Here is a 15,003-nt window from a genome sequence, read left to right as displayed (position 1 = left end):
TTCCTGGGGTTTTCCCTCAGGAACTTGGAGATAGCCCTGGTCCCAGAATTCTATGTCATGGGTTCTATTTAACTAATACTGTCTTTGCAAATGGAAGAGATCTGGATAAAGTTAATATAAGTGGCTGAATTGAAGTCACAGATACCTTAGGGCATCAATAAGTCTCCCCTTTGATGGTTGTTTTCTCTCGACTTCCTTCTCTCTTTCCTTCCTTCCAAAATCCCTTGGCTTGTCTGGGAACCACTTCCCTCTTTCCATCTTGTGAGTCTCAGTGGAAGGCAAAATCTGCCTGTAGGACAGACGTTGCACTTCCAGATATTGTCTTTTTGGGGCTCTTTTAGGACATCCTCTTGGCTTGGCCAGTTGGGTGGACTTCATAGCAGGTGGGAACACTGTTCCAACATACCAATGGTGCTAACACTAAAAGGAGGAGGTACTTAGCATCCAACACTGGGCAGAGAGGTGCCAGAGAAGGCAGCAGGAATGTTTGTCTTGGAGCAGGAAATCCTGCTTTCCAATATCGGTCTCCAGGCTACAATTTTGTACTGGGCCTTGAACTTAGGGCCTGGGCACCATCCTTTAGCTTTTTCACTCAATGCTGGTGCCTTGAGCTACATACACTTCTATTTCTGGCTTTCTGCTGGTTAATTGGAAATAAGAGTCTCAGATTCATCTGCCTAGAACCATGATCCTCAGATTGCAGCCTCCTAAGTATTTAGGATTATAGGTGTGAGCCACTAGTGCCTAGCAAACCTAGCCTTTTTATAACAAAGACAAGAAGTTCATGTCTTTGGACACAAACTTGTCCTTTTTTCTTTGCTGTTATCTTCATCATTTACAACCTAATATACAGGAAACCCCTTGAACCAAGAAATGTCAGTGGGATTACAATGTCACTTAAACCTTTTAGTACTGCATTTTCCTTTTTATTTGTGTAACCCTGGGCAGAAGACATAGTCTGGTTTTTATTGAAGCTTATAGAAAATCATTAGTACCTTCCTTCCTTCCTTCCTTCCTTCCTTCCTTCCTTCCTTCCTTCCTTCCTCTCTTCCTTCCTCTCTTCCTTCCTCTCTTCCTTCCTCTCTTCCTTCCTTCCTTCCTTCCTTCCTTCCTTCCTTCCTTCCTTCCTTCCTTCCTCCCTCCCTCCCTCCCTCCCTCCCTCCCTCCCTCCCTCCCTCTCTCTCTCTCTCTCTCTCTCTCTCTCTCTCTCTCTCTCTCTCTCTCTCTCTCTCTCTCCCTCCCTCTCCCTCTCCCTCTCCCTCTCCCTCCCTCTCCCTCCCTCACCCCCCCCCCCTCTCTCTCTCTCTCTCTCTCTTTTGGTTTGGAGAATTTATTTTCTTTTGGTTCCCTATGGTGATCACATTTCCTGTTTCCTTTTAAGAATATTTATCCTCCTCTAAAAATGAGATGTTAAAAAAAAACCATGGGTTTTTTTTTGTATTACAGTTGAGTGGGTTTTTTTTGTTATTTTTTTAACTTTATAATTTTAAATTCCTTTGCCTTCCCTCTGTGTGTTTAGAAAAACATTATCTGCATCCCTGGGGGCCCAGATGCAGCTAGGAGTTGGTGTGTCCCTGCCACCTCATTGGGCAGCACAGTGGACAGAGAGATTTAGATACCACCAAGCAAGCAATTGGACTGAGTTGCATTTGGACAGATGAAAGTGCCAGTTTTCATTATCTTAGGCTGAGTATTGGGGGTATGGCTGGTACACATCAAATCCTAATTCTTGTGGGAAAGTTCTGAGTTACTTGTTCCAGGGTGGGGCCCAGGAATGGGCATTTTCCCAGCTTCTGCTCTAATGTCAAAATGGATAGGCTTTATACCACGTGTGGAGATGCAGAATCTAGGTTGTTTTCAGAAGTGGAGAGGATGGCAGAGCAGAATCACTTTATTGAGGAGTGAGATGAATTACATTTAGCTGGTATGAACAATGCTTGTCATCTTTGAAGTAGACATTTTGTGAATCTCCTCTTGGGCTTGGTAATTTATAACTGAGAATTAAGTGAAGGGCTCCCATTCTCTTAGGGAGATTAAGAATCCTTTGTAAAGCTCTCACAAGCATAGGTGATCTCCAGAATGTCCTTTCTCCCAAGATTATTCAGCAATATGAAATATACAGTCAGGGTGGGCTAGGAAGAAAACACAGCTCAGGATCCCATCCATACTTATTGTTTCTTTTTTCTGCCAGTCCTTCCTGGGCTTGAACTCAGGGCCTGAGCACTGTCCTTGGGCTTTCTCAAGGTTAGAGCTCTACCACTTGAGCCACAGCACCACTTCCAGCTCTTTCTATGTATGTGGTACCGAGGAATAGAACTCAGGTCTTCAGGTATGCTAGGCAAGCACTTTACAACTATGCCACCCTTCTCCCTCCACCCCCGCCTGGCTCCATACTTACTTTTTAGATGGCAGTTTTAGTTCATAAGATGTAGTCAATTGTTCCTTGGAACCAACCTGGTAGATGGATTGTTAATATTATTGGGCATTTTGCCTCTACTGCCTGAGAGGAGAAATTACTTTACCTTGCTAGTTGAAATGAGGAACATTTTAGTGGGTGGTGGCTTAATGGATGAGCAAAACTTTAGCTAACAGTGCAGCCATCTGATGTACATTTAATTTTCCTCAATTATGCAGATCTATTTGTAACTGTGTGGTTGCTGAGCAGTTGCTTATTCATAAGCATCCAAGGTAAGGCTTGGATGACTTTTGATGCCTGGACAAGCATGTACTGACTGAGAAGACAAGGAAATCAAATAAGCTTCCTTACCCAGGCTGCTTCTGAACCTTTAATAATCATGTGGTTTGTGGTTGTTAGAGTGATAAATGGAAATAGCCATTAGAGTTAGGAAGGTTGTAAATAAGTTTATGATTGTATTTCTCAAGCTCCAGATGTCTCTATGCCTAAAGGTCAGTAACTAAGCACAATAAATATATCAGTTATCTTCCCTTGAAGTTTCGTTGGTTTCCCAAGAAGTTTTTTGCAGCACAGGGCATTCACTGCATGGCCCTTGCTATGCATTCAAAGCAGTGTTTAGGCAGGTGCAAGAGGGTAACTCTTTCCTGTGCACTGGTGGCTCACGCCTGTAATCCAGGATACTCAGGAGACTGAAACCTGAAGATCATAGTTTAGAGCCACCCCAAGCAGACAAATCCATGGGACTCTTATTTCCAGTTAATCAGCAAAAAGCTGGAAGTAGAAGTGTGACTCAAGAGGTAGAATGCTAGCTCCAGTGCTGTGCATACCCCTCTCCCCGAAGACTGTACCTCTTTTGGATTAGAGTATGATTAGTGTGCCTATCTCCCCTCTTGTCTGTAATGATTGTAATATTCAAGCTTTGGACTGGGTATAGCCCAGGTGTTAGATAAAATACAGTATATGTAGTTCTATCTGAAAAAAGTGATTATTTATTGGCATTAGTTTAGCTTATGCTGTATTGGGTATACACTTGTATATGATAACATTTTTTAAACTGAAATTCATATAAAATGGGCATCTTTTTATTTTCTCCACTTGTCATCACTAGCAGGGTACCAAAGATTCTTTTCTTTCCTGGGCACTATTTATTAAATGACCAGGTTGCTTAGAAGGATCCCAATGCTGAAGGGGACAGGAAGAGGACTGGGCATGTGAAAGATGCCCTCCTACCTTCTCTGCTTTTGAAACACTTCAGTATTGAGAGAGAAAATGAGCTTTCAGGACTTCACCATAGAACATCATGAAAAAAGAGGTAACACTTGAAAATAAGACACTATATGGTCTTGAAAAATCTCAAAAAGGAATAATAAAAACTAAAAAAATAAATGAATTGAGGCTAAACGCCTAGTTGACCACATCTGTCTGATGTGTAATAATACCTGCTGTTCTAGCTAGGATTCATTAGTCACTGCCAAACTTAAATGGATCACAGGAAAATTGCCCATCTGTAAGGAATTAACTAATCATATGGTCATTACTTAAAAAAGGCTTCATTTGGGCCAAGGGCAGTTTTGCCAATTGATATATGCCTGAAATTCTGGAAAATGTTCAGCTTCACTTTAGTCTAAGAAATATCAATAAATGAATTTATTTCTACATGAGAATACCCAGGGCTAGCTGGAAAACTGGTCATTGAGAACTTCAGATTGCTGCTCTGAGTATTTGTGCCAGACTGCGTCTGTGTGTGCGTGTGAATGACACTGCCTTCCTGGAAGGTGATTAGATACATGTACTAAATCTTTCTGATCAACAGCTCAACTTCAGGGAACTTGGTTGAAATTTCTGATAGTTTGTACAAATCTAAAGTGTTGGCAGGAATATTTATTAGAAAACAGTTTAGAAGCAGCCTGAATATCTGATGCTGTGAGAATGTAGATAAAACATTTATCTGTCTTAAATTCCTAAAAGGATATTTAATCAGATGAAGAAATGTTCATAATGGGTTTTTGTTGTTGTTGTTTTGTGTTTTTTTTTTCTTTGCTTTGTCTTGCCAGGTCTGGGCTTGAGCTCAGGGCCTGAGCACTGTCCTTGAGCTTTCTCAAGGTTAGAGCTCTACCACTTGAGCCTCAGCACCACTTCTGGCTTTTTTTCTATGTATGTGGTACCAAGGAATTAAACCTGGGTCTTCGTGCATGCGAGGCAAGCACTCTACCACTAGACCAAACTCCCAGCCCTCATATTATTTTTAAGAGGAGAAAGTATGGAAGGAAACACACCAACCTCTTAACTAGTATTGCTTTTGAAGTGGTAAGATCCTGGGTGGCTGAGTTTTCTGTGTTTGTTTTAGTGTGTATTTATACTCATTGTTGTTGGTGGTGGTGGTTATGGGGCTTGAACTCTGGGCCTGGGAGCTGTCTCTGCGCTCTTTAGCTCAAGGCTACCACTCTACCACGTTGAGCCACAACGCCACTTATGGTTTTCTGGTGATTAATTGGAGATAAAAGTCTCATGGACTTTCAGGCCTGGGCTAGCTTTGAATTGCCATCCTCAGATCTCAGCCTCCTGAATAGCTAGGATTATAGATATGTGCCACTGGCACTGGGCACATTTATTCTCTTTTGACCAAGAACAAGGATGTTGATCAGGATACTGTGGCATCAACTTTTTGTGTTTCTCACAAAAGAAAATGGAGGATCACACTTCAGGCTTTCCTGGAAAGAAGTCCTGGAGCTTGCTCATTGGGCCAAAATTTATTTGAAGAGGCAGTGCAAAGGGGGAAGAGTGAAAGAAAGAAAATAAGGGAAGTTTCTCTTGTTGATCTTTAAACTCATAGACTTGGCTTTGCATTTGTAAGGTGCACACAGACTACAGCTCCACTGGTATTCAGTTTTAGGAAACCAACTTTTAGCCAGCAGTTAGTGACAACCAAGGGCTCAAAAGACTTAAGGATGTTTGTGTGATAGTTGTTCTTCTCATAGAAAGAACCCTTCCTCATGTGCTGAGCTTCCCTTTCCTGGGGTGCCATGATTCACGGTCCAGAATATTATGCAGGAGCCATTTTTCAGAGTGGGTGCCCCTTTTTTGTGGGAGGGAGCAGAAATAGTATGCCCCCATGTGGCAAGAGTTGGATACTGTGCATGTGGGGAAGGAAAAAAAAACGCAGCCCAAAACTACAGTTGAATAAAACCAGAAATGGTTTAGCACCTCATAGATACAGAGCTAAATACAAAAGCTCCATCATAGTTAAAAATGACAGTCAAAGAGTTTTAAATTTTTTTAAATACTTATATAGCTTTTATTTTATTTTATTATTTATGTGTTGGGCCAGTCCTAGGTCTTGAACTCAGGACCTAGGCACTATCTCTGAGCTTCTTTTGCTTAAGGCTAGCACTCTACCATTTGAGCCACAGTGCCATTTCCAGCATTTTCTGTTTATGTGGTAATGACAAATTGAACACAGGGCTTCATGCGTGCTAGACAAGCACTCTACCACCAAACCATGTTCCTAGCCTACTACTTTAATAGTTTAAAGGAAACTAGAATTTAAAACTACAACATGAATTGTGCTTTCTATGAGCCTGGCATTGTGCCAAGGGTTTCCATATTCTCTAGTTCTCAGTACAGCCTTATTAAGTAGACGTGGCTAGTGAAGCCCATTTCACAGCAAGGAAACTGAGGCACAGAGCTAACATTTGCTCATATGTAGCCTTCTGATTAAAGATTGACTGATGGAGCTCTTGCTCCAAGACAGGGCTCGTGACCACCACACTGCACCCACTTTACAGTATCAGTGTATGTGACCCTGGCAAGGGCCAGGGACAAAAGGAAAGCAATCATATAATATGTGGTAGGACCTCTTATTTTTCTTTGAAAATCTCTTTTAAAATTACATGTATGTTTAGAGCTCAACCAAAGGGAAATGGCATGAGAACTCTAGATGGTTTATTTGCTGTTAGACACATTATTTCCCTAGGTTGAGGGTTTTCTACCAGGATGAACAGAATTTCCCTGGCTCCACCTTGAGTTCCCATGTGACTGGGGAGACCCAGTCCCTATACAGCTTGGTTTCTCTAGGTACAGGTTGTTGCCAAACACGTATAATGATTCCATAGTCATATTCAACATTAATCATACGAGGGAAGGCATTCTAATCCCATATATGATTAGAGAGTCAGAATCAAATTCAAAACTTTTAGTCATACTAAGGTTTGAACTCAGGGACTGGTACTTGCTAAGCACCAGTCCACCACTTGAGCTGTGCCTCCAATCCTTTTGTTATGTTGTTGTTGTTATTTTTTAAGTAGGTTCTTGCCTTTTTCCTGGGACATCCTAGACTTTGATCCTCTCATTTATGCTTCCCATATAGCATGACAAATACAAACTATCACATCCAGGTTTTTTGTTTTGTTTTTGTTTTGTTTTTTGCTAATCCTGGGGCTTGAACTCAAGGCCTGGGTACTGTCCTTAGCCTTTATCAAGGCTAATGCTCTGCCACTTGAGGCACAGTACCACTTTCAGCATTTTCTGTATATATGGTACTGAGGAATCAAACCTAGTGCTTCATGCATGCTAGGCAAACACTTTACCAGTAGGTCACACTTCTGACCTACATCTAGCTTTTTATTGGTTGAAATGGGTAGCAAACTTTTTGTTCAACATTCATTGAACCTCCATCCTCCCCATCTCAGCCTTCTGAATAGCTGGGATTACAGATATGGGCTACTGTATCTGGCTTAAAACCAATTCTTAGTGAGCAGACTGAGTTGGTTGTCTGGAAAACAAGACAAAGGAAAAATATAACTAAGTGAATCACCCACCTTCTTGCCTTTTGATTTTTCATGTGTATGATTTCTATACAGATACTGCATTGTTGGCTACTTTTCATCTTATGTTTTGTAGCAGGCCTAGAAAGAATCTCTTCCTCCTCCAGGGACTTGAAGTTGGCTGTTCTTGGCAGATGAGAATTTGCCTGCTGGTGCTAATCCAGTCACGTCATCTGCAGTGATATCTTGGGGGTATTATTCAAGCTCTCTTGTGACTGGTGATCTGTTAATTAGCACTGCTGAATTCATCAGAGGTCTGAGAGGGGGCTCATTAGACTTACCCCATCCTCGTGCCAGGCACCACAGGCATTCCATTGGGTGTCCTCATGCAGCCAGGGCAATGGGCCGTGAAAGTGAAGGTTAGCTTGGCATTTACTTCCCAAGGTGATCTCTTGAATCCATAAGGACTCCTAACCATCTGTGCATTTTTTTTCCTAGAGTGGGGATAGTGGCTTCATTGTGCTTTCAGAAATGATTTGAGGATGGTTTAGAGCCCAGGAAGAGAGGACCTTGGGGCTTGTGGTATTTCTGCCAAGCTGTACCCCTGCAGAAGGGCCTAGGCTCAGGCTGGTCAGGCAAGGTATCTTCTGCTGTGCTGGGAAAACAATTCTACTTGGGGGAGGAAGAAGGAAACTAGGATAAGGGGGTGGCTCTATGGGAAGAGGGAACTGGCGACTTCTTGGTTCTGCAGTGTCACTTACATATGTAGCCTTGTAGTGCCTCTCCAGGAAGGATGGGGTGGGGTGGGCAAAGACCCTTCTTTGTGTGAATTCCTAGATGTTTGATTCTAAAGGAAACACACACACGCACACACACAGTGGTTCTAACAATGGGCAACAAATTCTTTCTACTTCCTTAGAAGCATTATAACCCTGCACTTACAATTTTTTTTTCTACTTAGAGCTATCTCAGAGATTACTTCTATACAGTGTCTTCAGATCGACCTACAGGTGGGAGTGGAAAACATGAGACTCCACCTCTCTCTATTCTGTGCCATGCAGTCAACCTATAACCCTCTTTGTAACCTTCTAACTATGTTAGCCACTTTCACATAGGACTTTAGCTCAGCAGTGAATCCAGTGAAGACCCAAACACTTCTTTACTCCACTTACCTCATTTCCACTCAACCAGAAGGCTCTAGATGACAGAGTGGCCTCTTAGAGCACTTCTGTAGACTCTGATCACCATGGACGGGCAACAGTGTAGCCCTTGGTAAAGTGACTCTACCTCTCTGTTCTTTAATTTTCTCATTTATAAAAGGAGATGGAGTCAACCCTTCCTAGACCTTTTGGAAGGTTTGAAAAGCATTAGGCTTACTTCACTTAATATGATTTTTTCTAAGACTTTCCATTTCCTAACAAATGGGGCGATGTCGTTTTTTTCTGACAGCAGCATAGAATTCCATTGTGTACAAATACCACAACTTGTTGATCCACTCATAACTGAGGGACATCTAGGTTGGTTCCATATTTTGCTATGGTGAATAATGTTGCAATGAACATTGTTGTGGTAGTGGATTTAGTATGCCCTAGTTTCTGGATGGTTGGGTAGATGCCAAGTAGTGGAATTTCTGGGTCATAGGGGAGCTCTATGTTTAGCCTTTTGAAGCACTGCCATACTGCTTTCCATAGTGGTTGAACGAGTTTGCACTCCCACCAACAGTGTAGTAGTGATCCCTCCTGGCCACATCCCCTCCAGCATCTGTTGTTATTTGTTTTCCTGATCCTGGCCATTCTAACTGGAGTGAGGTGGAATCTTAGAGTCAATGGTTTCCCTCATTTGTCATAATCAGTAGAAATCTTGGGCTCTACTAGCAGAGATCTGCAATAGAGCAAAACCTTGATACATAAGGCCATATAGTATGAAGCTAATTGAAAAGATCTCTAGGATATTAAAACAAAAGCCATATAATGAATGATTGTTGTCCTTAATGTACTAGGTTATCTCTCATCTCTTTTGCTGTCCCTTGGTTATCTCATGTTGTTACAGTATCTCACTTTGTTATCTGATATACTGGATTTATATGTATTTGGTTATTTGAAATTGGACAGGGAAGGGAGGAAAACCAAGATGGGGTGGCGTGAAGGGGAGGGTAATGGGGACCAAGACATGTGAAAGGGTATCAATGTATGTGAATTAATGCACCTTCTATCTGGCAAATATCATGCAACCCTTTTATTAATTACAATAAATATATATATATATATATATATTATATATAAAAGAAAAGCATTAGGGATAAGTTCTTAAGGTCACCTTGAATCAGCCAGTCTCACTGATGGCTGTGTCCACTTCTGGATTTGACCTTGACCATGTCATCATAAATGTGCTTGCTACTCTTCTGTGCCAAACCCATTTTTGAAAATGCCACAGCCTTTCCCATTTCAGGAAATCTCTTGAGATCCTTATCATTCTACTGGCACAGGCCCATTCCATAGCACACTTGCGGTGGCTCTTATTCCTGGGCCATCCTTTTGCCAATGCATCCATGTTTCCCTTGGTAACCAGCCTTAGCAGAAGAGGCTGGAAGATTGGTTGCTCCGGATGCCTCTGAATTGATTTATTTGGACTAATCTCTCTTATTGTGGACTCATTAGTGACTATTACCAAATGTTGGCTTATTTAACTTTAATTAGTGCGACAGGAGTTTGCCCCCCTTGGTTTACCACTAGGGGAGATCTCTGAGTTTTCACACGTTGGTGCCCAATGCTTATCTCAGCCTCATTTATTAACTCTTCAGGTCTCCTCACATTTCTGTGACATCCCGCCTGGACTGGCTCTGCTTATATACCTACTGGCCTGGGTTTTTCTGATAGGTACCTGAAGGGCTTCAGGGTCAGACACTGCTGACCTTGGGGAAAATAAGTGCTTGTTTGAGAGTGTGCATTTCCTGCCCTTTACATATGAAGGAATTTATGCCTTCCTCTCTGTGTTCTCTTAAATTATACAATCTGCACAGGAATAGATTCAGGCCCGGTGTGCATGCTCAGAAGGAGCCAGTAGCGATTATCACTGGTCCAGGAAAAACCTGAGCACCCCCCCCCCCCACCTCACTGCAGCAGTACTCCACTTCCCAGCTCAAGTCTCAAGACTTCAGGCCGTTCAGAGCAGGTTCTGACCAGCCTCTGGAGCTAGAAATTGTCATCAGACATTGTCAATGTAAAATGTACAAGCCTCCCTCTTATTTCCTCCTCTCTTACTTTTCTCCCTTCCTTCCTCCTCCCTTCTCCTCTCTGTCTTCTTCCTTTCCTCCTGCTTTTCTTTTCTCTGCTTGAGATGGAACCTGAGCCTTAGACATACTGGGTCTAGGCTCTCTTAATGAGCTATGCCCTCTAGCCAGGACCACAGAGATGCAGCCTACAGTGGGAGGTAACATTGGGATTTAGGGAGGACAACGTCCACCTGTCCTGTAGTACTTTCCTCACTCTTCAAGCTATATTTTCTTGATTTGCATGAACAAATACACAGTGATATTGTTTAGAATATGAAGAAGTAGTCTAAAAGCATGTCCTCCTGGAGATTCACTGATGGGGTTTGGGGTACACAGTGAGCGCTTGAGGTGAGGCCAGCTGCCTGGGCCTCTTGGGTCAAGGACTATCATGCACATGGCACCATGGAGTGGCAGGTGGGTGGCGAGGATGGTGAACGTCTATGCAATGGACGTTTGCTGAATGACTGCAGTGATGTATGAACAAATAGTCAGAAGGTTACCTGGTCTGGGCATTTGGGATCTTGACAGCTTTCCTGTCTCTGGGCATTGGTAGGTCCACATGTAATCCTAGATACTCAACCTGAGGATCACAGTTCAAAGCTAGTCTAAGACAAATCAGAGAGACTGTCTCCATTTACCTAGCAAAAAGCCAGAAGTAGAGGTATAGACTAAGTGACAGAGCTCCAGTCTTGAGCAGCAAAAGCTAAGGAAATACATAAGACCCTGAGTTCAAGCCCCACTTGTGGCACCTACACGCAAAAAGCTTTCCTGCTGCTGCTGCTTGTCCAGGTCTCCAGCATGCACATTCTCAAAGCCTCTTTCCTGCTTTTTCTTTGTTTAGATAAGAGTGAAAATGGCGAGGCATACCAGAGGAGGAAGTTGGCGGCTGGCCTTTCAGAGGGTCCTGCTCCCCTGATGTCACCTCCAGGCAGCGTGGTACAGCCCGGTACTGGCAGCTGGAGGAGAATTGCTCTGCTCATCCTGGCCATCACCATCCACAATGTACCAGGTAAGGTCTTCACACTGAGCTCTCAGCTACCTACTTGCAGGTAAAACCACTTGTCAGACAGCTTGTCATCATCTCCTGGAAAGGGTGTGGACAGTGGCAACATGGAGGTTTTGAAAGGGAGTGGAGATTGGGATAGAAACTGTTCTTGACTCATGCTTTGGCCTACTCATTGAGATTTCTACCCAGGAGTTCTCCTCTTTAGATATTTGGTACCAAATTTTGTGCAGTATGATTTCATGATTGCTGTGTTTGAGGTGATGTACAGACGGATTACAGTTACAAGTCAGAAAATGAGTACATTTCCTTTCCTACAGTGTCTTTTGTTTCTTCCCTCTCTCCCAGTCCCTCCCTCTGTTCCACCCATTAGTTGTATGGTTTACTTTTATTAGTGTCCAGTGAGTTCCACTTATGTATTTTTCATCCTTTTTCTCTCAAACTTCTGAAGATGTACACTTGAATGCACTGTATATAAGGGGAAAAAAGACAGAATCATCAAAAAAATAAAAATTTAAAAAGTAAAAAAAGATCTCTTGTTTTCATATCTTGGAGTTCCTTTTGACATGTATATTATTTTATATAAATATGAAGAAGCACTTAGGCATGATGCCTTTGTGTTTCTCTCTTAAGAGTATCTTCTTTTGATTTCATTGTATCTGAGTATCTAGAAACCTGAATAATTTATCATGTTCCAGTGTATTTTAGGTCTAATTTTCACACATCAAAGAGACCACATTCTGTTTGTCTCTCTGAGCTTGGTTTACTTCACTTAACATGATTTGTTCTGGTTCTGTCTATTTCCCTGCAAACGACATTATTTTATTCTTTCTAATGATTGTGTAAAATTACATTGTGCATAGGTATCACATTTTTTTGTATCTACTCATCTATTATGGGGTGTCTAGGTTGTTTCTATAGCTTGGCTATTATGAATAGTGCAACAATAAAGACAGCGGTTGTCTATCGTGTCCTGGTTCATGGTGTTCAGGGTAGATTCCCAGAAGTGGTATGGTTGGGTCATTAGAAAAATCTATATTTAGTTTTTCTGATGTCTCTCCAGATTGCTGTCCAGAGAGGTTATACTGGTTTACATTCCCAACAACAATACAGTAGGATTCCTCCCTCTTACCATCCCTTCCAACCTTTGTTGTTCATATTCACAGTGTTAGCTAATCTAACTGGGGTGAGATGGAATCTCAGACTTGTTTTGATTTGTATTTCCTTTATGGCTAGGGTTGATGAGCATTTTCTCATTTGTTTCTTTGCCATTCTTACCTCCTCTTGTGAGAAATCTCTCCTTAGTTCCTTTGCCCTTCTAGTGACTGATTTGTTGGCTTTGGGAAAGATAAGTTCCTTGTATATTTTGGATATTAGGACTTTACCTTATATATTGCTAGTAAAGATCTTTTCCCAGTCTTCTGGCTGTCTTTCTGGTTTAGTATAGAAACTTTTTAGTTCTATGTAATCCCATTTGCCAGATTTCTTTCCTATCTGCTGTACCCCTGGAACTCAAAAAGTTTCTGTCTAAGCTTATGAGTTCTGCTGTTTTTCCTTTTCCCCACAGTGCATCTTGATCAGTGTCACCCCTTTCATCATTCTCTCCTCCCTGCCTGTCCCACCCCTCCCCAGCCCTCAGGACAGAATGGTTCTTCATTCTTTCAACCCGAGTCCTTAGCCTATCTAGTGATCATATATAGCCTAATTTCCCCACAATTCCCATCAACCTCTGTCTCTCTGTATCCCATCTCCCTCCACCTCTGCCCATGTTTCCTTGATTGGATACTATAATTTCCCATTGTATTTTGAAATGAAGCCTTATATGGGACCCCAGTGCATTCCAGAGGGCCTGAAGTGGAAGGAGGCTGGGGCCACGCTCACCTCATTGTCATTTGAAGCCCATTGGAAGACCGAGGGCTCTGTTGTCATTTCCATCCCATGAAAGGCTTTTTGTTGGGGAAGAGGAGTCTCCCGCACATGTCATCCTTTTGGGCATTACAGTATTGTCCTACCATTCAAGACTTTGTTTTTTTGCCAGTCTTGAGACTTGAACTTAGGACCTGGGCACTGTCCTTGGGCTTTCTCAAGGCTCTCAAGTGCTCTACCACTTGAGCCACAATACCACTTCTGGTATTTTCTGTGTATGTAGTACAGAGGAATTGAACCCAGGGCTTCATGCATGCTAGGCAAGCATTCTACCACTAGGACAAACTCCCAGCCCTTCAAGAGTTTTGACCAGTTAAAAAATAAGAAAGGGGCTGGAAGGAGGCTGCCTACCTCATGGGAGCCAGCAAGCTGGGGGTTCGGGGGGCAGGAGGGGAAGAGAAAAGGTTAGGACAAGATACATCCTTTGAAGCCATGTGGCCAGTGACCCACTTCCTTCCACTAGGTCCTACTGTACACTGTATGAGCCCACTCAGTTGTGAATTTATAAGAAGATAAATGTATTGATGAAGCTGGTGCTGTCACGATTTAGTCATCTCTCAGTAGTACCACCAGCTGGGGAAGGAGCCATCAACACATGAACCTGACTGGGGAACAGTTGAGCCCCAGGCCATGACAGGGCCTTTCATAAAACCATGAAAGTGCCTTTATCCTTTTGAGCTGATACAGAAAATACCATAGATCAGGTGATCTCTAAACCACAGGCATTATATCGCAGTGTTGGAACCTGGAAGTCCAAGATGAGGATCAGTGACCCGGCTTTGGTGATCCTGAGGACAGGCTGCAGACGGCTACCTTCTCACCATGTTCTCACGTGGAAGAAAGCATCAGAGCTCTCTGATCCCTCTTTTTTTTTTTTTTTGGTCGGTCATGGGATTTGAACTCTGGGCCTGGATGCTGCCCATGAGGCCTTTAGCTCAAGGCTACCGTCCTACCACTTGAGCCACAGTGCCACTTCCTGTTTTCTGGTGATTAATTGGAGATAAGAGACTCATGGACCTTTTAGTGCCTGGGCCGGCTTTGAACCTTGATCCGCAGATCTCAACCTCTGGCTTTGAACCTTGATCCTCAGATCTCAACCTCCTGCGGAGCTAGGATTACAGGCGTTGGTTACCACACCAGCTTCTGAGCCCTCTTTTTATAAGGGCACAAATACATTCCTAAGGGCTTCACCCTTGTGACCTAAGCAAGACATCTAATAGTAGCACCTCGGATTTGGTGGCAATCAAAGAACTGGGGAGAATGTGTGTGTTTAGGAGGATAGCAACACAGTATCTGGCAGACATTGGTCAAGAGCAGGAAAGAACCATGAGTTAGAGGAAGAATCTATACAACTGCAGGCAGGCAACTGTATAGCTCAGGAAGGCATGGTAATGACAGGAGGGGGCCAGCTCACAGAACCCCAAAGGCACATGCTCTGAGAGGCAAAGGCCACAGGGAGGGGGGCAGAGACTACTTGTACCCAGTCACCTCTTGGCCTCTGCCTGTGTATGTCCATGCAGGTGGCTTGGGCACCTGCTGGAATTTACTGGAAAAAGATACCTAGAAGAAAGGATGCTTTTCTAAGAAAATCACTCCTAGACAGTAGCCTCTTAAGCACAGCAAT

At 42.9% G+C, this 15,003-nt stretch overlaps 1 protein-coding gene across 4 annotated transcripts in view; it reads left to right on the top strand.

Moving 5' to 3' along the window:
• The window catches only part of Slc39a11 (solute carrier family 39 member 11), a 261,761-nt gene that overhangs the window by 144,552 nt on the left and 102,206 nt on the right, over positions 1-15,003 (top strand). For all 4 annotated transcript variants that reach the window (XM_090350203.1, XM_090350202.1, XM_090350204.1 and 1 more), the window contains exon 6: positions 11,292-11,459. In XM_090350203.1, the coding sequence (XP_090206329.1) occupies positions 11,292-11,459 (168 nt within the window). The remainder of the gene's footprint in view (positions 1-11,291; positions 11,460-15,003) is intronic.

This window comes from Megascapheus bottae, chromosome 17 (assembly GCF_031878675.1).
Source record: "Megascapheus bottae isolate mThoBot1 chromosome 17, mThoBot2.hap1, whole genome shotgun sequence".
Taxonomy (NCBI): domain Eukaryota; kingdom Metazoa; phylum Chordata; class Mammalia; order Rodentia; family Geomyidae; genus Megascapheus; species Megascapheus bottae.
The sequence above is the reverse complement of the archived record's forward strand: the minus strand, read 5'-3'. Positions and strand labels throughout refer to the sequence as shown.